General features: G+C 42.3%; 1 protein-coding gene across 3 annotated transcripts in view; it reads right to left on the reverse strand.

The window, feature by feature from the left end:
* The window catches only part of CTDSPL (CTD small phosphatase like), a 78,463-nt gene that overhangs the window by 23,149 nt on the left and 31,154 nt on the right, over positions 1-24,160 (reverse strand). The window contains exons 2-3 of one of the 3 annotated variants that reach the window (XM_083825461.1): positions 10,892-11,046; positions 3,799-3,831 (exon numbers count right to left, since the gene is read on the reverse strand). In XM_083825461.1, coding sequence (XP_083681587.1) covers positions 3,799-3,831; positions 10,892-11,046 — 188 coding nt within the window. Of the gene's footprint in view, positions 1-3,798; positions 3,832-10,864; positions 11,047-24,160 lie in introns of all 3 variants that reach the window. The other 2 variants (XM_083825463.1, XM_083825462.1) reach the window with 2 other exon arrangements.

Below are 24,160 nucleotides of genomic sequence, written 5' to 3' on the forward strand. Positions count from 1 at the left end.
CATTACTCAATACCCTCACTGATGGAGCCACATCTGAGGAGAGTTGTAATTTACAGATTTTCATTGTAGCTGATGGTGAAGAGATACTACAGACTGCCACAGAATTCAGTAGAAAAATACTCTGTGGTATCTCAGTACTCTAAGTCCTAGCTTGGTCTTCAATCCCAGCAAAAACTAAATTGTATACAAGTTAAAGGTTTTGAACTTGTCAGCGTTTGGGATCAGGTCTCATGGCTGATCAGCTCAGCTGACCTTGCAGTGAAATGACTGCTGCACCGTTTCAGTCCCATAGAGATCGTGTATTATTGGCTAAAGAAAAACAAAAAAATGAAGGGGAGCAGGAAAACGGGACTTCTGGCTGAAGCTGAGAGTTGGTCAACACAAACCTCTCAAGAATTTACTCTACAAAGCAATCATAACCCTTCTTCTCTGCAGGCCCACATTTCCCATAAAAACAAATACCAGAATTTAGAAATCATTTCTCTTTGTACTGAAAATGTTGTCTAGCCTACATGCAGAACATTAATTTGCTGTTTAGGTTCCCTTCAGTTCTCTTTTGTTGTACTAGGCAGCTAACAGCTTCTCCCAGCAGGTAGGCACAGAACACTAATAGAGGGTAAGAGCTCCCCATTAAACCCTCGGTGCCAGGAGAAGCCAGCCGCTATTATGAAGCAGGCAGTTCACAAACTTTCTTCTGGAAAAAGGTAAAACAAGAAATGATCCAAATGTAGTTAAGGAAAAGTGAAAACCAGATATCCCAATGCTAAGATTTAACTTCTGCAGGGATTCTGAAGACTGTTTTCAGTGCTGCTTCTTCATACTGCAATTTTAAATACAGGAAAAAAATAAAAGGATACTTCCATCTTTTTTTAAGCAAGTACACGTCTATTGCTTTGTGTTTCCATCTACATTTTCATTCAAAAGAAATGAAAAGAATGAAATCTTCATTCAAAAGAATGAAAATGGGTGAAGTTGCTATGGGTTTACTTTGATGTCTCTACTGTACTCTTTTCCAAACAAAGCAGAGAAAAGCCCAGGAAAGCACAGGCATCCTGAGCTACAGCCAACGCATTTTGAAATTGAGTCTTCCACAAAACCCCTGGGATTACTATTCTGCTCACGTGTCAGCTGGTATTTTTTCCTAGTTTTGTGTTTATTTCACCCTTAAAATTTAATAATTTTGCGGTATTATAAAAAAAAATAAAAATCAGTTACACTGCTGTTTAATTTATGCCTTATCTGGAAACAGTTTCATAATAAACAGAATAAAGTTCACCTTTAAAAAAAACACACCAAAGTTGCACGGTTTCTGTTTTCTGAAGAACTGGAATGTTTCCTGATTAGCACTTATCTCTATCAATAACCAAGTCAAAATTCATACCTAACTAAGTTTTATGTTTTTTACATACAGTTTTATACGTTATATAAAGTTTTTTGTTTTTAAATTAAGTACAATTAATACAGCAAATACTTGATTCAATTTTTGGATTCCAAGATATACTTTACCTATCAAAACTTCGTTTTGTGGCCAAACAGGTGACCCTAGCAGACTGCCAGACTTTATACGCACATGATAAAACTCTAGAAAACCTCTTACTTTGACTGGAGGCTTCAACTTGCAAGTTTAATGAGTAGAGAGCAGGCAGGGCTCTTTTCAGAGTCACTAAGGAATTCTCTAAACACTTGAAGTGATTACATTTGCGATGAACCCTATAAAAAGTAAACGTCCAATTTAATTGCGACCAACCTCACTCTGTTTAAAGGATTTTCTCCTGGTATGTATAACGCACACAGCTCAAACAGCCTACTTCTCACCCACATCCCCGTGTAGCAGAGCATCAAGAACTTCTACCTGCCTGGGTCCTGACCACAGATTTCAGAGCATCTCGGAGTGAACCTCTGGGCTTTGGTGCTTAGGACAAACAAGGTCTTGTAAGACCAGCAAGAAGGACTGCTTTAATTTTGGACTATATTTTTTTTTTTCCAAATACAATGGTGGCTTTGCCTCTCCTTTCCTTCCACTTGCTCCATATACAGCGTGCTTTGCTCTTGACTTAGAAGCCAACACAGTGCTGCTTGCTGGACCAGCTTTGAGAGCGAGAAGCTCCCCAGTGCCAGTCCCTTGACATCCCCTGAGTGTCCTGCTGGGGAGAAGGCATCAAATGGCCCAGGAGGAGAGGAACAAGTGCATTTAGGCACCTGTCTCCCGAGAGCTGGCTGCCACGATTGCTAGGATAAGTTAATTTTACTACCTTCAGGTTCTGGGAATACAGTTCAGCAAAATTACATCTGAACCACAATAAACAACAGAAAGAAAGAAACCAGAACCCCCTTCTTGAATCTTTCATTTTCCTACCACCACCCAAGCCTAGCAGAGCACTGCTTTACCGTCATGAAGACGGCGTTCTAGCAAAGCTTCTGGTTTCGTGTCAGTATCTGACAAAGCTGCACTCACATTTGTAGTTTCAAAACCGTCTTCATCATGAACTCTTACATTTACTCCTGGGTGATGTTTTATTCTAGCTCAGATCACAGCCAGACCGTGTTTCATGTTCAAATGACTGCCAGTACAGGAGCTACCGCGATCAGATTCTGGTGGCTACGTACAAGGAGGAGTACTTCAGAAATCGGTATTTTAAATTTGTGAATTGGCATCTTCCTTGACCTGAAGCTTTTTATTTTAAGACTTGCAGAGATGCAAATTAGGTATGTGTCTATGTGTATGTATACAACACGCACACGAATGTAGGCATTAGCCATATAAGAAGTAATATCATGTTATTATTAATAAGGAACAAAGAGTAATTCCTAACAGTTCTTACAAGGGGTGAAGGCGGGAAGCGATGTGCAGAGTTTTCACCACCTTCTGACACTACAGCACTAATGGGATTCTTCTGAGAGCCCTTGTAATGCTGGGCTACATGAGAAGCAGGAAAAGAGGTAAAAATGGTATCTTGGGAATACTCAGATCTTTAGGGCTACCGAGTATCTCCAGAAAGAGGGTTGTGCCAATAACTCCACACACCAGCAGTGGTGTGCTACTTCCTGGAAAACTCTGCAATAATAAAGTATTAAAAAAGGCAAGAGAGCTCAAAAAATACTTCCAGCTTTCAAAAAGCCTAAGTCTATCCACATAAAAACAAGTAGAAAAGGAACAGCTTTCTGGCCAAAAATGGCTATCCCACATTAAATTAAAGGGTTCTGTTTGATGAACTTGTTCTTTTATTTAGGTTTGAAAAATAATTCAAATGCCAAACAGCATTCCACAGTTAATCCAGGAAAGATAAGCAGGAATACTGAGGACCATAAACCAACAGCCAATAACGAGAGCATCATCTCCAACAAGCGGAGTAATACAGATATGGTCGGCGTACTCTATTTTCCTAAAATGGCTTGTTTCAACACAAATTATGGAGCTCCTACCTCCTCTTTTCCAACTCGAATATTTGGAAAAATAAGAGGAAGGATTTTTTGTAAATATGTTCCACTGAGTCAGCTTTTGTCACTATTGAAATAAGCAGCTTCAATTGTCAGACTACTACACGCATTTTTAAAATGCTAAAATGTCAGAAACAAATTTAACTGAGGTGCAAGATGAAAACCATGTAAAACCCAAACTCTTCTTTTAGTCTGTGTACAACATGTGCAGATCAATTCATCTCTGAGTATACATCGCAGACAACACAAAATCCTTTTGTTAACATGCAACACAAAACAGACCTGTTAGACTGCAACATAAGATGACTCAAAGTAAAAGTTATGAAAATTATTAAAAGAAAAAGGGATAAAAATACATACACTTGGTATAGGCATGACCTGCATCTGGTCACCCTGGGGAAAAAGAAAAAAAATCACTGTAAGGGTAATGGCTTTTAAAGGGTAGAACAAAGGTCTGAAGCAGTAAATGTAGCACTCAAACATTTTAAAACAAAAGTTCAAAGTATTCAAGAAACCAGGGTAAAAAAAAAAACAAACAAAAAACAGGATCTTGTATTTTAGTTGCTAAAACGATTGGTTAGTATATCGCTATTCATGATTTGTAGGAGACTGGACTGGTAAAACCCATGCTATGATTAAAAGAGATGATAATAAGAAAGTACCTGTATTTACTGCAACTTTTTCAGCTTTAAGGTCTACTAGTGGGTATATCTGTCTCGTTTCACAGCAGCAGCAGCAAGAGGCTCAGCCAGACCTTGGTAGCAGGGCAGAAGCCCACTTGTTGAAGTTAACCTGACTTGAGATGACGGCCTCAGAAAAAACATCATTTTCAATTACACAACAGCAAAAAGGCCAAGATGGACGGATGGATGATGACAAAACCGAGGAATCCCACTTTCTTCAGCCAGAAAGAGGCAGCAGTATCAATGCTCTTCTCATAATCTTATTTTTTTTCCAGTGTGCTTGGAAGCACTGGGAAAAAAGCAAGATGACAGTCGGGACCTTGGCCAACTTGACGCTTTCTTCTCATCCAGGGACCTGACATACTAAGGCAAAAGACACTTCCTTTTACAGCCTCCAAATGCAGAAAGGTTGATCGCGAGGTCATCGACTTAATGTGAAAGAGATGTGGGAAGCAGGAATTGTGTTTTCTAATCATGCATTTCTCTCTCTCTCTCTCTCTCTCTCTCTCAAAGAGATTTGTTTTCTGGTGGGCACTGCACATAAAAAAAGAAGCTGACCAACTGTTGCTAATGTAGAAATGATTTTTTTTCTTTCTAATTACTTGGAAAGCAATGGTACTGACTACCAGAAGACTATTTATCAAAAGGACTGCTTTCAACATTGAACATCCTCTTCTGGCTGAAAAGGTCTTGTGCTCGCTTGTGTTGGAACCTCACAGAGTTGACAAATAAAAATATGAATGACAAATGAAAAGAACTCCGTGCTATTTTTACATACCTTTTATTGCTAAAATAGCAGATTTTTATTGACCTTTGACCAAATCCCAGACAAGCTGCTGAAGCAGCTGACGAACAGACAGACACTAGGTGAACTATCAAAATGTTTCCTTTAGTAAAAAGCACCAGACTTAAAAAAAAAAAAAAAAGGCAAACAATAAGATTAGTTATTTTAGTTATTTCGAACTATCCTCAAGATAACTACAGAAATAAAAAAAAGAAAACGGTAATTCAGCATATTCACATATATCCACAGAGCAGGATGTCATCTTGAGTTCACGTGCCATCTGAGAAAGGAGTGAATGTGAGTAGGTGCCAGTCAGATCAGCTGGCCTGGGATCAGACTGTTATCAAGGATATGGTTATGTAGGCAGAGCACCGATCGCGAACCTGAGGGTTGTTTTGTTGTTGGTTTTTTTTCCTTCACTCACTGTTAGACTAAAATACAACTGGGGCTTCTCTTCTGTCAACAGATAAAGCAGTATGAGAGGTAGAGGCATACGGTAAAAGATTATCTTAATTGTGGGCACAAAAATAGCCGTGTATCTCATCAGGTTTTCCCACAAACTCCCAGAGGCACTCGTGGCGATGTAACTTGCTTTTTGTTTTGGCAATCTCGTGAAACAAGAGCTGCACTCTACGGTGTTGCTATAAGCCTGCCTTCCATGAGAATCTAGAATCAAGCTGATAAAGCCCTTGAATCACTCTTTGCTGTATTTTTCTTGCAGAATTTATTATATCATAAAGTTCTTGAGGAAAACAATTGAATTCCCTAGATGGAACACTAGAAGTACATATACAAAAATCAAAATGGTTATGACGACACTTGGAAAAACAAGCAGAGAGATAGACCTAAGAGTCTGCCGGTAAAGTGTAAATGGCCATGAACAGACAAATGCTTTTTAAAAACTAAACTGCTGTGGGAAACTTTAAAAAATGTCCTGCCTCATTTCCTGATGCCTTGGAACAGGAAGGGAAGTAGGTCATAATGCTGTCGTTTGAAATAGATGACAGATGACTGCATTTGCTGAAGTTTTTCCATGAGCTTCTGATGCTGGTAATAGGACAAAGCTGCTGAAATGCCAAAATTCCCCCATTGTGTAACTAAGATATCCAGGAACTGATTTGTCCAGCCACTGAAACCTGTGTTTTTCGTGTCACGATACATGCGGTGATAAATCTCACCCTTTCCCTGAGCCATGTAGTTTCAGTTTGAGATGCAGTGCTAAGGCAGCACAGGGGATCGATGATTGCCAAGTGACAAACCACAGTATTTTGCTTGTTTGAGAACAGTCTGCGTTCAAAGAGAAGGAGATGTTTTGTTTTAAAGAACAACCTATTCATAGAAGAAGCTGATCAAATGAACGATTCATCATATTGATTTCTTCAACCCAAGTTTATGCTAGGCTGTTGATAGTTAATATATTACCATCCTTAACCTATTCGAATCTTTCACTGACTTGGATCACAGCGCTTTCTCTCTTAATATAGAAGACCTCTGGAAGGCAAAGGACAAGGTTCAAATGAAGAGGCAGAGAAAGAGAAACCAAACGTATCTGCGTGGAGATTTTCTTATTTTCTAAATAGATCCATCATACTGCACGCTGATGACGACCGGTGGAATCAGACAGTAGGAGTTTCCAGCTCTGATAGCAAGGGTTAAGCAGAAGAAAAAAGTACTGTTATTTATATTTATCTCACTTTTCTTCTTCCACACTGGGGAATGAGACTGGTTCCACATCTGTTCAGCAAGCGTGCTGTTAGGTCTCCCCATCAGAGTCCACACACATCTTGCTCCTTTATGTCTTCTGGATGAAGCAGATACTACTTCAGATCTAAAGAACACGTTCCCTACAAGCTCTGTTTTTCTCACTCCGGTGAACCATATTCACGTGAGACAGAGAAGATCCTTTGCCCTGCACTTTCAAGTGTGTTATAAATAGCGATCCCTAAAGCAGAAGTTTCGGAGACATGACAATAGGTCATCAAAACAGTTTTCCAGCATCTCCTTGGAGATGGCAGCACCCTGCAGCGGAAAGCAGTGGGGAGAAAGACACCTAACGTTTGTAGTGGTTGGGATGGCTGAGGTGGAAATTCAAGGACTTGACCTTTCTGGCTTCTCTCCTGTAACAGGGAAAGCAGTAGGGGCAGCTGCTGCCCCCAGAATAAACCTTCTTCTAATTCCGTCTTCTTCTCCACTGAGAGCGGATCAAGACCTTCTCCCCTAATCCAGCAAGTATAAAAAAGCCCTTTCCTCATTCACGCTTCATCTTGCTGAACACGAGCCATGTGCCCGATCTGTATCCAACTGTGAAAGAAAAGCAGAGATTACTGCAGTGGAACTGGGCTGTGGGAGAAATGGCCGAGTGCCGAGAGGCGCCAGAGCTCCGCAGCCACCAGGACTGAAAGGGGAGGGAAGAGAGCCCGTTTGCACCGAACTTTTCCCACTTTTCCCTGGTTAGATCTCTCCTTGAAGCCTGCAGATGCTTCAGAAGTCAGGTAACAAACCTGGTCAGAATAAAACTTAATCCAGCAGCATGCCCAGCAATTACACATTTGAGTCAGACTGCTCGCTGCGGAACAGAAATTGAGATTGCTCAGAAGAAAACAAAAACCGCTGCCTCCCTCCCAACACTGCTGCCCCAAAAAAGCTGGCTGGAAGGTCTTGGCGAGCTGCCTGCTGCTGAGAAGGCAGGAAAAAATTAGCCAGGATTTCAGGAGGCTGAACATTGTGTGCTCCCAATGACACACCGCACTCGGCACCCGAGCTGCAGACAGGCCGATATACCCACTGTAACAGATATTCCATCTTAGAGCTTATCTTTGGGCTGCATTAAAAAGCTGCCGCGTTTTAAGGAAAACAAGCATACAATAGTTTCAGTAAATACAAGTTATTATTGAAAAATGTTGTATCGAAACTTTAGAGACAGAGCGGACCATTCACTTCCAGTATTAGAGTCACGCTTGGACAAGCAGCTGCTCTGTGAGTAGAGGTTTTGGAAAGTGAACTCAATACTTAAAGAAGTTTTTGGGCTTTTTATTCTTTTCTAATGGAGCAAAGTCAGTGCTGTAAAACTCTTGTATTCAAAACCATGCTCAATTCGGTGCTTTTTCCAATCCTATGGAGAAGTGACATGCCATTTAACTTGCCACACATAATCAAGTCACATTATTTGGTAAAACACTAAATGAAGCACTGATTTCATTTCATTTCAACTCTTTTTTTTTTTCCTAACACAGCAAGAAAAAAAAATCTCAGCACAATTACTCAGAACAAAATCTCACAACTCTGTTTTCAATTGCTTTATAAAATAACTCTTCGCTGCTTCCCTTCCGTTACGACAGGTTAACATCGAAAGAATGGAGACTCCTAATTAGAAGGAAGTAAGCTTGTCACACCAAGTTAAAAATGTGCCAGAAGCAATGCAGAACGCTGAATTTCTGTGAAACCAGCAGAAGTTCTCTTGGTTTCTTTCCTTCCCCTCCAGTCTTTATCACTGGTTTCCATATAACGGTTCCATTGAACAGTAAAGGCAGAAGGAAAGTACATCCAAGCAATTTTATACTCCAGTTTCTAACTATATAACATCATTGTGCAATTTCATTTTCCCAGTTTTGAAGGGAAAGGTTACAGGACCCAATTGCACCATGGTCAGTGGTCACCTGTGATGGATCAATAATTAATACAATAACACAAGAGTGATAGCAGATGTAATGAAGTGACCATCTGAACAGCAGCCCAACAGAATTTAAACTCTTCTAAGCTGGCAGGCAGATGAATGCAACAAGATCTTTAAACAAACAGCAGAAGAGTTTAAGTAGTGCGTTGTAAAGCTCTCCCTTCTTTTCTATAGCTGCTCATTTAGTCCTTTTCGGATGCTTAATTTCACTGATATAGAAGCTGATGCCCATGCTGCATGTACTTTCCTCCAACTTCCACACCACCTCCAAATCTAAGTAAGATGCTCACTGTAACTCAATCAGACCCAAGCCTCCTGCACAGATCTGGACCACAGCTCTCCTGGTAGAAAGCACAGGCCTGACGAGTGAGAATATTCAAGTATATCCACCAGTGCTGCTTTTCTGTCTTTAAAAGAATTTCTCACTTATACTAACCACGTTAGCACTGAAAATAAAAGCAGCATAGAAAGGAACATAAAGCTTATTAGCCTGCAGAACTGCATTTAAAATGAAAATGCTACAGAACCTATCTGCGCTCACTTAAAAACTACCCAAAAGCTTAGCTACCCTTGTTTCTTTCTACAGAAACTGTTCATATCGGAGTGTTCATTGTATCTGAAGAAACTGCACTCATGAGTAATTCTTTTTATCATATTAATTGGACTTTTCTGCCCAATTAAGTTGTACTTTGGCAATTCTCTCAATTCGGTGATTTGTGTTTTGGACTCACACAAGGATTGCACAACTCCAAATCACTCACTAAGGTGGTACAGCGTGAGGATGGAAACTTGTGTAAACACATGCAATCACTTGCTCAAGGTGTAAGAAACATTTAGACAGTAATTACGTGTTTTACGAAATGTACTCTGAAAAATTTGGATTCCAGAACATTTTGATTAAAATTTTCCAAAGATTTTTTTTTTATTATTATTCTTTAAACAATTTTTTCTTTCTCTGATTTTCTCTTATTTCAATTTTGCTGTTACTGTCACTTGTACCTCTTTCCATTCACCAGCATAGGACAAAAGGAAACTTCACTAGTTTTCTATCTGTTTTCTTTTTCAGGTGAACATGCTACACAATACTTAACTTTTCCTTCAGCCTATCCAAGCTAGATTTCCCTCACTTCATCTTGGCTAGGAAAAAAAAGTTTTAAAATACACACACAATTCCTCCTCTTGACAGAGAAATTTTCAGCGCACTTTTACCCTGCCAGTGTATTTCTGGTCTCTGACGCTTAATTTGCTCTTCTTTCCTCTCTTCCTCCACAGATCCTGTGTGCTCTCTCCTGAGCTTTACAGAATTCAAACATCAACACCAGAATTCCAAAAGAAACCCCAAAGATATGAGCCAAGTAGGCAAGAAATCAGCTGCATCAAATATGAAAAATTAGTATGAAGAGCAGAAGGGTGAAAAGATGGAAACTTCTTTATTTTTGTTATTATTCCTCATCATGGATACATCTATTCTTGCAATCCCTTCAAGTCCTCAAAAACTGGAGGGGAAAGACTTTTCAGTTTCGGGTGTGAGAGTGCTGAAATACACCACAGCATGGGAACAATGGTACTCCTACGCTTGCACTGAACTGAAATCCATCAGCAACTTAATGCAAATCTGCTCAATATCATCGGATTGAAAGAGGACATTGAAAATTATTTGTGTTGATTTTATGGTATGTCAAAGCAGTTTAATCACTAAAACTTAATGAGCGTAATCTGCTGCTCTTAACACACAATGCTTTGAAGTGCTGAAAGTTTAAATTAAATCGACTTCTTAGCTAAACAAAACTATTAACAACCTAGCCAAAAGAGCAAAAGCTGATACCTCTGGACTCAGCACGCATTAAATGCAGGTGAAGTGGTTAAAAAAAGTCAAAACAATTAACAGTTCTCCCCCTTTTTGGATCATTTTTATGTCCCTGGGATTTATTTCAATTGACATTCAAAGCAGCTCCACTACGCTCCATTCAGAAATCCTCCCATCTTCCTTTATTTGTGAAAGAGAACCAAAGCTAGGAGACAACTCAGCATCTGGAGCATTATGAGAAGTCTACATTTTTAGAATGCCTTACTCAGGTTTTTAGTGTTATTTGCATATAAAATATATAGTGCCAATACCCTTCATGGTAAGTTAGTTTTAAGTCGCAGCTGTATGAATGCTGTTAGCAATTCATCGTGAAAACGTTCAGCTTCTCAGTAACTCATTACGGTTACCCACGAGGGAAACCTGTTGAGACAAACTTTTAGAAGTTCATAGTTAAACCTTGGTTACAGAAGACCTTATACGACAGGTAAATAAGATAAAAGCCTGACCTTCTGAAGTCCTCCATTCTCCTCCACCAAAGGAGGAAGAGCACTGGTGCTATTGGTAGATGGTGGTTCGACATTGTAGTCACGAAAGCAGCAGAATAAGGTGCTAAAGATACTTCGACTCCTTTGCTTCTTCAAGCTGATATTACACTGGGACACTAGGAGAAAAAACACAATAGAAATAAATTCATGTAACAGACCTATTTTTCCATACATACAACAACTGAATTTAAGAGGCATGGTTATTACCCAAGTTCTTCTCGAGCCTTAAGATAAGCCCACAGAAGTTTTCCATCATGTTGAGACCCCCTCCCTCTATTTCAATGCACTCTTTGCTCGTCAAAGTCGCACACGGTGTGTTACTAACAACTTGGATCTCTGCAGAATCACAGGTTTTGTCATATTGACAAAAACTAGTCCTGGGAGCTGCAGGATCAGGGCGGGAGGGTGTCGCTGAGCGAAAAGAAAGGCCAGGACTCCTGTTTCACTAGCTTATTGCTCTACTAGGGTTTAAAAAAATCAAACAGGTAAAAGAAAAAGTTACACACAGCTCAATGAAAGCAAGAGTAGCCTTTTTTAAGACCAGAAGTTGTAGAAAAGGGTAACGTTGCAGAGAAAGAAATACACACAAGACACCTAGTGATTCCCCTAGGACTCAATCAGACCTCGAACAAAACATTAAAATAAATTAAAAAAAGGAGTTCAGAAAAGGCTTTAGAGCATTTTAATAATGCCCGATTTGATCATCAAATATTTGATGAACTGTTGTTAGCCAGAAGTTCTCGTTTGCCACGCTGCAGTGCAATACCCACTGGATTCGGCGTCCAGCTGTGGGTACCACTTTGATCTTGCACCTCCACGAGGCCCTTCTTTGATGTTCAACTACACCACGCTGCACCACACGGTCACACAATGAGAGACAGCCACGCCACGGCCATCGTACAAACTAGTTAGTAAGACGGTAGGATTAGGTAGTTACAAACTACCTGCCTTCCCAGCACCGGCTCCGAGAACACCGCGCAAACCCAAATCCTCCTGGGACAGGCGCTCCCACCACCTGCCCCGAGCTGGCTGGGACCAGCTCACCCTTTCCATTAAGCAGAGAAATACCTGAGCCTATAGGGATTAATTGCTTCATTTTTAGAGTCTACGGATGATTTCATTTAAAATATATGCAAGCAAGCCCGAACAAGTTATTTTTTGTTTCTATTCCCAGCTACGCATCTAAAGCTGGATGAAGAGACTGCGAAAGCAAACAACCCAGCCTTCTTCACGGGCAGCACGTGAGCGTGTTACATTTCAGCTTGCCAGAGGATGACTACGTGTGTTTAATTTGCTCCTGCTGATCACGCCGTGAGAGTGAGCTCAGGGAAGGAAAACCCAGTTATGGTTTTAGATCTTCACCAAGTCCTCCGACCAAAACATGACCGTGGAAGAAACCTTGAAAAGGTATATAAAAATATATAAATATAAAATACAGCTTATTTATCTTGGAAGAAACACAACACCCCCCACCCCAAAGTGAGGGGCTGACACCCTTAGGAAGTCCCCTACGAAGATGCTTCCATACCTAGCTCCCTACCTTGCCTCCTCTGTCGAATTAAGAGGGAACCAACACATACACCTCCTTTCTTCCCAATACTACAAAGAGACCAAGTGCAATCGAGGCAACTGGCAACGTGCCTAAATACAAGAAGAAAATTTCTGCAGGAGTTTTGTACGGAGCGGAGAAACCTGCCTGGAGGAACCACGGCGGTCTGGAAGCAGGAGGGGTGTGGGTGCGTGGATGAAGAAGCATCACCAGGCAGATTTTGAGCGAACTTCCACATCAGATTTGTGTCTGTGTTTCCAAAAGTATTTGGAAAAGTCAGCACAAGCTGGACATCAACCGTTTGTCTTCTCAAAACACCTCGGACACATGGTGCCTGATGACAGCGATGTTCTGCTCTCCGTGTAGTGTGTATTTCTGTATTAGCTGATGTATTTTTGCCTTTAAGGGAGGCAGAGCTCTAGTTCAGCTACTTTCTGGAACTGTTCCCATATCAAACACTAAACAGGTTTTATAAACTTTCATCATTTTAAAAATCTTGGATAACAGAATAAAGTTAGCATAGGGCAGAGATTTGTGCATGCGCCTGTTTAAGGAAGTGTTGCACTGCTGCGAAGACACTCGTAAATTGAAACCATTTTTCAGCTAATCTAAACACTGCTCTTCAGTACTCAAACAGAAAAAAAATATGCAAAACTCCACCCATTTGTGATGTACCTACACGTTACAGAAAAAGGCTTATTCTTGAAGTGTCATGCTCTGTCTGCATCAAATCTGTGGGAACACGTCCACAAATCCCCGCGGACACCCCATGCAGCTCTGAGCCGGTTTTTCAAACAGCACTCAAGAACATCTGTCCTGCAGGCATAAAGAAGTTCGTTGCAATATCATCAAGGCAAGGAGAAACTCCTCGCTGACCTCAACCACTGAAATACGCTGATATTAGGACAGGGAGTACAATGCCGTACATCTTGTTACCTATAGCCAGTGCCGATGACGCCCCCAAATAATTTGTATTTTGTTTACGCTTGCCCTGTCTGTATCAATACCTGCAGATCTGTGATGCACTGAGCTCTGTTTCACGGGAATAATTTTGATATCCCACACCCGTGAGCCACTCACTTTCCCTTGCTTTCCTCTGATCCGTCCGTTCACTTAAAAATATGACAGCAATTAAACAAAGCTGAATGCTTAGAATAGGAATGTCCTTACGCAGCATTTATCATTTGTTCTCCTCCCGGACTTCTTAAGGTACAAGAACGTAATATTGAATTTCATTCTGCAAACAATTTTTATGCATAAGAAGCCAAGCCTGCACTGTACAACGAAGCCCAGCTGATACTCTACGCTGGGACTGAAGCAGGTCTTCAGAAAACCTCTCTGTGAAGTTAAGAAGAGGTTGGTGTTCAGCAGGAAAAACTAGTTACCAAACGCCTGCCTAAGGACGCTGCAGAACACTTCTGAGCTTTGTCTTCAGGGGTTACTGAACACAAGCAGCACGCAGGGATTAAATTTACCTCAACCACACCACGCTACAGTCCTCGAGTCTCATACGCTAAGGATCAGACCATGGATGTCTGGATGCACAAAGAGCAGTATTAAGAGGTTACAGGGCAAAATCCCAACTTTTCAAGAGGAATTCTGCCCAGTGACAGCTACAGCATTCAACCGCAGCTGCAGCAACGTGCACGTGGCAAGGGGATGCTGGAGCTGCCGGTGCCCTCTGGGGATCCTTCGGGTCTGCAGCCGGCCTGTTGGTCGGGGACGAGCTGCAGCAGCATCCTTAAATTCCTAACTTAGGGCCTCGGATGAGTATCAGGTCAACAGGAACAGCGTGAGGCATCAAGGAGCAGTACTTCTACCTTTTCTATGCAGAGGACAGCAAGAGGCAATAAACAGAGGAAAAACTCGGAACAATATTCAAAAGTCTCGGACGAAAGCTACTGATTTGTCCCAGTTGTTTAAGAATACTTATTTTCCTTGGTCAAATCATTTTAGATCTGCACACTCACTTTTACTTAGTGAAATACCTGTCTTAGCAAAAACGTTCCTTAATGCCGCTTGCCGTTCATGATAGAGTGGTGTCTCCAATAGGTCTTTCCACTAATTTTGATGTTATTTTTAAAGATGTATATGTAAACCAACTGGTCTAAAGGTTCTACTATGACTTAAGAAAGCGTAACTTTGGATGCAATACAGCATGGAAGTGTTGAAGCTGTGTGCATGACACGCACTATTAACCTACCCAGGCAGTGTGCACACAGAAAAGATTTGCAAGCCATCTCATTTCAAGCAACTACCCGGCTTTTTGTGATGTGCAATGCTGCCTCCTTTCCCAGTTGCACTGGACCAAACCAAATGCTAATTTGCATCTTCAAAGAGCTGACGGTCCATATGGGTAACAACCATAACCCTGAGAATGTGAAGATGCATTAAAACTGAACCCCTGGATGCCAGCTAATCTTAAAGAGAAGAGGTAAACGGCAGAAGATGTAACCGGCACTCTCAGAAAGTCCGTAGGTAAGCCCAGGCAGTGAAGACGAGAGCCATGTGCTCAGTTCTCCAACGGGCAAGCTGAAGCAGCACCAGCTCACTGTCGGCAGAAGCAGGTAATGGAACCAGCAGCTCCCTGCAGAAGAGTGGGAGAACGAAACGCCACGAGACTGGAGCGATGCTTTCCCTTAACAGCAGCCCAGGGGCGCTGTGACTTCCCTACCTAAAAGACATCAACGGTGTACCTAACAGCCCTCAACAAATTCCTTTTCATAGCACTGCCTCATCGCTTTTGAGTTTACACCAACTTCTAGTGCCAGAAGTATCCCGTGGCAAGAAGGCTGTTTCTTAACCCTCCTTGTTTCCCATCCTTGTACCTGCTCCAGTTCATATTCTGGGACTCGAACCGCATGCAATGCCCCAGATGAAAGGAGAGTGCACCATGAATTTATACACCAAGACAAAGCTTTGTAGCACTCTAGTAATTCCTAACATCTTATCTGTGTTCGTCTACAACTGAGAGTTGGGCTAGTGTGGTTTTTCCGAAGATCCAATTAACACCAAGATCTCTTTATTAATAGAAGCTTCAGACACTACTGCAAATACAAGGCAAGAATTCTCATCTCTTCCGATGCAGAAAAACTCACGTGTACCTACACTTAAAAGACATCAGAGCAGAGAAGAGACATCAGCAGAACAGGACCATGCACATACCACACTTTGCAGAGGGCTGGAAATGGGAGCATGGCTCTCGCTGCTGGAAGCCAAGTCCTTCTGGTGCAGATCTCCACTTTCAAACCCGAGAAATGTCTCACCTGCAATCCCCAGGTGCTCCCCTGCCCTCGCTCTCACAAAAAGCTCCCTGCTCCCAACCTTGGCACTGCATGCTGCTTGCAGGTAACCTCGTTCATGAATTGCCCACAAACTGCTGGAAGTCACGTATGGTCTGAACAGCTGTGCTTCTCGAGGTCTTCTGGCAAGTCCCAGTGAACCCACAGCTTTACTGACCATGGGGAAGGGTTCAAGGAAACCGAAGGCAAGTTTTATAATAAAGTCCTCCAACCACGTAAGCCTAAACAGAAGATATGCAACCATGCTGGGTGGCTATACAAGAATCGGAAGAAAAACATCAGACAACTGGTATTGTAGAGAATAACACAGACGCTTGCTTTTAGAAGAAATCCAGGCCATCTCTGCAAATCTCCTACGACCCAAACTGCCCTTGGGAGGCAGAGCCATTACACTTTTGCTCTCCAAACACAATCCCAACAGCAACAGGAGTTACATGATAAGGAAAACACACTGCATTCTAAAAAAAAAGTTCAGTCCAAGGCTTCTCCCATCAAATTTCGCTGCGGTTGTGTGAAATAGAGTTGATTTATGCTTGGAAAGTCGCTATCAAAATACAATTAAACCGAAAACCAGATTGCCGGGCAGCTGCGGTGCACGAACGCTCTGCCTGCTCCGGAGAGGCACCGCGGGCAGCCTGGCGAGCTGCTGGCCCCGTCCGTCCCCCTGCAGCCTGCGAGGGATCTAATTACCGCTGCGATTTTCCTAATGAAGTGAATGCAATAGCCAGTCTTCCTGAAGAACATCAACTGGGTAATGAAGAGACTTTCGGGGCGTTTACAGCCGAACTCGCTAAATGCAATGAAACGAACATCTGCGTATCAGGAGCCCTCCGCGAACGAGGTTGTTTATCATACAAAATGGAGGGATGCAAATAAGAATCAAGTGGTATTAAACAAAGCCTCCCTTCAAAAGAAAGCTTCTTCTAAATTTACAGATGCCTGATTTCTCAATCTCCTTAACCAGATTTATTATAACATTTCCTTTTTCTAATATCCTGCAGGGCTCAAGCTAGAATCAGTAGAGCAGCAGCAAACTCTTGGCTTTGTCTGCTTCCCCAGTTCCCATTTTTTGGAAGGTGCTGACCAGGAAACATGTTACTTTACAATACTTGACACAAAACCTGCACATGATGCCCAGACTACTTTAGTTTTAAACGCCATTTAGAGATTAGCATTGAAAGATTTAATTTTCCATGCGAGCTTGCCGAAAATATAGCAGTAACAGCACTGCCACATACCTGAAATAACCACCCACAACTGGTTTAACCTTCAAACAAGCAAAACCCAAGTAAATTGCTCTGTTTAGATCGAGTATGATATACTCCAGAATTATTTTCATTTCAACTGAAGCTGGCAATCTCTCTCCCCACCCCCATACATAATTAAATAAACTTCAGGTTTTGTTTTTTCCATCAAAAATGTATTGCTTTGAAGGGAGGGATCCCAGGCTAGATTGGAGAAGATTTTTCTTCCACAAAACATTTAACTCCCCCCCAGCAAGCCTCCCACTTTAGGGAGGAGGAATTTTAAGAAGAAATGAACAGCACTGCTTCATTAACCCGTTCCATGACGGTCTGGGAAGCAAGCTCAGAAGTTGCACCTGTAGGCTGAGATCAAACAGGTACACAAGAACCGCTTATCTCATTCAGAGAGGAGTTATCTAATGGATAGCAGTGTGCTTTCCATCCTTTGAAAGTCCTGTAAAATTACACTTTCGTGTACTACCTAGGATACAAGGAGAAAAAGCATCAGGATGAATGTTAATTCAAGACAGCTAAAGCTGCCTGAAGCCAACAGCTCTCCACCTAACCAAGCAATGCTTTGGAAACATTTTGGTTGCAGCAGCTTAAAGGAACAAAACAACTTTTGCCTTACAATAATTATTAGCTACATTCCTCAAATGTGGGTGGATTAAACATCTCGCTTCCTAAGGGTCCAGAGTAATGAAATTCAGAAGTCACTCTTTTAGTGTTGTCTTCTCCGCACAATGCTGCGATGTGCCATCGGGTGCAGCTCCTCAAGGTTAAATACAGCAACTGGACAACTCTGAACTGACAAGGAGGGAAGAGAAACCATGACAAGCCTCAGGACAGCCCCTAAAGCTGACAGCTTCCACAGTGAATCCCCGAACTGTCAAACAGTTGGTACACTACAGTCTGCAGACTAGTTCGGTTGGATGTACATATTTATGATGTTATATCCTTCGTATCATATACTTTAGCTTCTCATCTGAGCCATGAATTAAAGATAAACACCCATGCTGCCTTGCAGTGTTGCAAGCATTCAAAGAAAAAAAAATTAAAGATGTTGCTACCAGGAAATGCTAAATTAAAATAAATCCGTCCAGCTCCTCAAAGTCATTCTGCTGGAAGGCTTTCGGAACAGACCCACTGCTTTGGGGGCATCCACGTTTAATAAGGAAGCCAGAAAGTTAAAAAGCTGTTTTAAAAACCTACTTCACCTGCGGAACTACAGCGAAATACCTCCAAGTCGGCATTACACAGGGCAGAGTTTGGCCGGCTCCTTCACTACCCTGCTGCCTGATAAGGTGACGGCTGCACTGAGACCACTTCCAACTTGAATCACAGAATCATAGAATATCCCGAGTTGGAAGGGACCCGTAAGGATCATCGAGTCCAACTCCTGGAGAAGCAGCATGTGCAGATGTTCATTGTGGAAGGACCGAGAAGTAGGTCTCCTTGTGCTCCAGGAAGGAACTCACCGACACTTAGCGCTTTCTCCTCTGCGTGTGCACTGCTTGCCACAGGAGCAGCCAGGAACAGAGGCTGGAGGAGAAGTTAGGAGACGTTTGGCTTCAGGACCCCTCCAGCACAACATGCTAGGGAGCTGCTGTGCCTCTGCCCCCACGTAAACAGCTGGACGGTGTTGAAATAGGACTGGATGTGGCCAGACGGCCTGTCCTTAGTTCTCCTCTGAGCTAGAGAGGAGCCTGAGCAGGGCCAGGCACCGTCCTGTCCCTGCATCCATCCACACCACCCTAACGGGATCAAGAACAAGGAACCAACCTGAGGACTGACCCTGCACGCTCGCTCACTTTTCACCCAGCTGCTGAGCACGCTGAAAAAGGCCCTACAAGGATATAGAACAGTTTCATGTCTACAAACCTGTGTATATACTTCACATGTACAATGGACCAAAACCACTTCAAAATCATATTAAAAGGAAGAACCCCCCCCCATCTCCCTTCCACACTACCTACATGGCGAAGTTTAGTGTTCCTTGGCAGAACTGACGGAGCTCAAACTGTTTTTCCTTTTGCTACCACACGCTATTTCTCTTTTACCACAAAATTCATGCAGTGCAGAAGCGATACTTCAAGGCAGCATAAGGGCAAAGTAAAACAGAGCAAAAATAAAGCGGAAACAACCCCAGTGGCAAAAGCTTACTGCCATTTTAACTGGGTGGAAAACTGAAGCCATGTGAACTACGCAGGAAGCATTTGGGAGACGTACTCTGCTACAAAATAAACACCACTTTTTGCAGTGACACAACGGAGCCTTCGCTTTTTGTGTTTTCTCTCCGCCGCAGCAACCTATAAAGAGCGGAGAAGCAACACCCTCCGACCTGACGCATCTCACCAGCGCGCCACAAAGATTCACTGTTAGAAATCCGCTCGCCATAAAACTCGAGGCGTTTCGGGAGCCGCCTCGTTTTCTTCGCTGTGCGACCGAGGGCTGAGCTCCGGTGCTGGAGCCGTGCCCGGCGCAGAGGGCTGCAGCAACAGGAAATACTGCGCGGTCTGGGCATGCATCGCATTCCTGTCCCGCCCCGAGCCAGCGGCCAACAAACAAACCTTTCTTCTAGTAAAAGGGGAGGGAAAGAAAAAAAAAAAAAAAAAAGCAGGCAGACTGCACAAAGTTCACTGGCAGATGTGGCCTGCGAATCCAAAAACGGTCTTTTTTTTTCCCGATAAAAAGGAATTTGATGCGTGCACGGCGCTAGCGCAACGTCACGGCTTTGTGGAGCTGGATCAGCCGTGGGCTGGGAGCTTCGAGATGTAAAAGCCGCCGGGGTGAGCTTCTTCCAGGTGCTGACAGCCAGCACCGACTGCATGCACTCCGGAGGGTTTGTTTTAGGGAGGTTTTCCAAGTATTAGCAGCAGCTTACAACCGAGGTGCTGCAGTCGATCAAAATGGAGAGAATTGCAGGGGATAAAAAGGCTTATTTTTGCAAAATAAAAGGAAAGGGGTTGTGTTTCATTTTCGTTCTGTGTATAATGCGTGCAGCGCTGCAGAACGAGTACTTAACACTGAAGTTTGCCTGCAACTGGGAAGTAACAAACAGAGTTAGTAACCAGAACATATGTTCGTGCATCTCAGCTCCTTTGAATCACTCCCAGGTCAGCCTCTTAACTCCTGGAAGATATTTAATAATAATTTGTTAAATACTCGAGCAGGAAGGCAGAAGAGAAACAAACAAATGGAAAGGCGAGCAGCACACGGGGTCAAAATGGCAGCACCTCAGGGTTTGTTAGTCACGGCTGATACCCTCTGGCATCGGCGTAGGATTAGACTCAGAACGGCAACGAAACAAATGTAAACAAGCATGTGTTTATAGAGCAGAAATATGTACAGCATCCCATCCGCTCGCCTTTGGACTGTGCTTACGTGTAACGCGGTGGGAAAGGCAGAGAGGAGTGCCGAGCAGCGAAAACGCAGCAGCAGCAGCTACCTGCAAGCAAGGGGCCAGCACCTGAACCAAACCAGACCCGTCGGCAGCCTGCACCAAGCATCAACGCCTGGCAAGGCTGGAGTGAAACCCGTAATTCACTGAACCAAAGCTAACTCGCACAGTGTTTAACCCCCCAGCTAGCCGCCTCCCATACATATTTTATCCAAGCAATTAATTTTTCAAGTCCAAGCGTCATCCAATCCTGAAACTGGCCACGGAATGAATATTGCTGGGCACTGCACCTCTGACCTGCTCGTTTCGTTATCAAGTTCCTTCAGTTTAATACAAACAGATGTTTTTTTTCCCCTCCCGTGGCCGAATTCACAACCCGAGGTTTGGCCCTGGAAATTAAACCGAGTTTCCTTCTGCCACGCTGCAAAAGGGCCCACTCAAACACAGGTTACTGGTTCAGCTCCCTTTCTGACTTAAAAAAAATATCAGACAAGTGATTCACTGAACCCAAATGTCGAGAAATTCTTTGAGTCTCTTTCCCTTCAAAAATAACCCTAACACCTCCAACCCTTACCAAAACCCTGCTCATCTGATGGAACAAACTTAATTTCCTTTTGCTAAATATAGCAGTGATGTTCCCATAGAGACGGCTACATTCCCCGCTGCACTTTTTGCAGCAAATACTTCAGAGAGACATCAAACCTGAAGTATTAGCCTGTATTTGCTAGCTTTCTCATCTCTTCCCCAAGAACAGCTCTTCGCTAAGGAATTAATCTAGCAAACACACTGCTACGGGGTGCTCCCTTGCAGGAAGTTTTGTTTCTCCATTTTGCTTTATGAATTTTTCAGACGCTCCCTGGGGATGCTTTGGCACGGGCTGCAGTTCTCCTCCCTGCCAGAGGAATCGCTCGTCCAAAGCCCATTCCCCGAAAAGATCCACCTCTAATAGTAAAAAACAAACTACAACACGCTTCTTTTGTGTTGTCTCGGATGCCTGTTTCAAATTACGCTACTTACTGCTGTTTTGTGGACGTTGCGTGCAGACCTCATAAAACATGCGCTCTGCCAGAAAGCACACGATGCGGGCGGTGGTGTTCCGGTAACGTGCTTTATAGAACCAAGGCCACTGAAATCACACAATTCCTGAAAAAGACTGACTGCAACGGACTAAGAAACAGGCACGACTATATGAAAGGTTTACCATCTTTCTTGGGGAGGGAGTCGTATAATTTCAAAAAGACACTGACTTCAGTAGAGGTGTCATTATCTGGACCCATTAACGTTTTTCCCTGCTTTTCCCCTTCCCCCCCAAACTCCTCTATAGTCCCACACCCTAAGGCAAAAAGAGGAAGGAACTCCATTCAAGAGGGAACTTTCTCTAAATCACTGTCTTATTGGTGCTTCAGTTATTAATCCAATCTAGAAGTAATACTTGCTTTCAACAGCTAAGACGGCTCCTGAAATCAAGTTACAGCCAGCATTCAGCTAACATCATTTCACCAAGTTATTCGAATCCTGTGGTTCTGGGAACAAAATTAAAGCAACAAGCAAGTTTATAATCAAAAACTGATGTGTGATTAATTGCAGGAATTTATTAAGAGTCATTTATTAATGACTCTTGTGCATCCGTGTGGACAGAACCCAACGACTTAAGAGGAACTGCCAAAGCCATTTCTCTTCCATTTTTGGCTTCCATGGAGTCAATTTCACCTAACCTTAGATGACCCTTCTTTTTTTTGAATACTTATATTACCTATGGACATGTAATACAAGTGCGTATTATACAGAGAAAAGTATTGTTTACGGTCTTTTTTTTTTCTTTTTTTCTCCAAGCTGTTGCATCTACCCTCTCCACTTAAGCAAGAAAGAACGAAGTTTTTCAGAAGAGCTACAAATATTCAGTAACTATATTAAATCTAAAGAAATTATGACACCAACCACCGCAAGTTTTCAGTTCAAGGGAAACTCGCAGCATCTGTTGTTATACTTTGAATAAATGGTTAAGTCAAAAAACCATGAAAGAGCGTGGTAAATTCTCATTAATAATTAGCTAAAACAGCTAGCATTGCACTGCTGAAGCATGAGACCTCTCTCCTTGGCTTTCAAACTCCACTTCCCTGGGGTGTATTCAAAAAGGCCAGTAGGATACATGCTGTCATTTCTGAAAGACAAGAGTAATGTACTCACATTAAGTTTAAAACATCTAAATGTCTATCAGAATCCAGATCAAGTTAAAAAAAAATACGACTGCAGAGGGAGGAACAGCCAAAACCAATATACATCTGACATTTTTAATGAATGATTAGGAGTCTGACAGAGATTTTTATTTCCTTACTGGCTACGTGTGTACGCTGTACCCAAACACTAAGCAGAACAAAATATCAAAACCACCTTTAAGAAAACATTCAGTTTACTCACTTCATTCAGCAAGTCCGTAATTTATACCCTCCCCGAGAAAAAAAAAAAAAGTAATGTTTCACATTAAGAATTTAAAAGCCTGAAATGATAACTATCTATAGCCCACACAGTAATTCAACCAGTGCCAGCAACCCCTGCAACAGGATGGACTGCAAACTGCAGGTATGGCTTAACATTAAGACTATTTTCTTTTCAACTGATCCTGAGAAATAAATTGGAAAATACTAATTCCTAGCTCTTCTGTCCATATACTTTGATTTGAAGATTATTTTAGCCAATCAGCATTCCTGAGCCATTAAAAACAGCACATTCCTGCCTGGAAATGGGATATTAAGAAAGCTAAACTAGATTAAGACAAACTAAAGATACAGGAAACTGCAAGCTCGGTATGATAAAGTTACTCCAGTTTTGACAAAAAACAGCCAAACTTGCCCAACTTCCACCAATTCCTTTCTAGAACAAAGCCACGTTTCACTGCTTGTTTAGAAATGCAGATAATCAGCAATGAAAATAAATGATTTTTTTTTTTTTCTCATGACATACTACATGTGCAATGAGAGGAAATTTTTAAAAAGCATTCTGGTTCCTTAACCGAGTCCTTCGATGCCTCTCTCACGCTGAGGGCTCAGCTGCGGGCTGGAACAGCTGCAGACATGTTTAGTTGTTCTCCAAACACCAGAACACCACGTACGTGTGACCTATGTGAAATATCCTAAACTTTGTATGAAAAAGAAAGCACACAGTTTAATACCGATGCTGTAACCTCAACTCAATCCTGTAAAGCACAAAGGCAGCCCTTGCTCTTAGATAGGTAAGTCGTGAGCGACTGCTATATGGTAACTGAAGGTGTTAAATACCTGGTGTCTTCAGGTTAAGAATAAGCTCTTTCCTTAATTCTACCAGAAAAAAAAATAGTACAATGACTTTGTTGCTTAACTGAAGAAAAATGATTAAATTTGTAAATAATTATGTGGCTACATTCTACCCTCAGACAAAGGCCGTATATTGATCCTACCAAAACCAGAATAAATGAAGGTAAAAATAGCACCTACACCCATTAACAAAATTAAACCCATTTCCTAGCTTACTTCTTCAGGATGTGCCTTTCTGCTAACCGTAGAATAACAAAGGCAACAGATGATGCAACAGAAATTAGAGCAATTTTACAGCTCCCTCTGGCCCCAGTCTCTCTTAGCGTACGTTCCTGCCCAACCTGTTTATGCAGAACACGTCCAGATCAGCTGGTCTCTGCCCGATCTGGCAAAAAAGCTGCTTCCCTTCATCACCCAGGCAGTGGCGAGGACGATCAGTTTATTT

This window comes from Anser anser (assembly GCF_964211835.1).
Source record: "Anser anser genome assembly, chromosome: 2".
NCBI lineage: Eukaryota > Metazoa > Chordata > Aves > Anseriformes > Anatidae > Anser > Anser anser.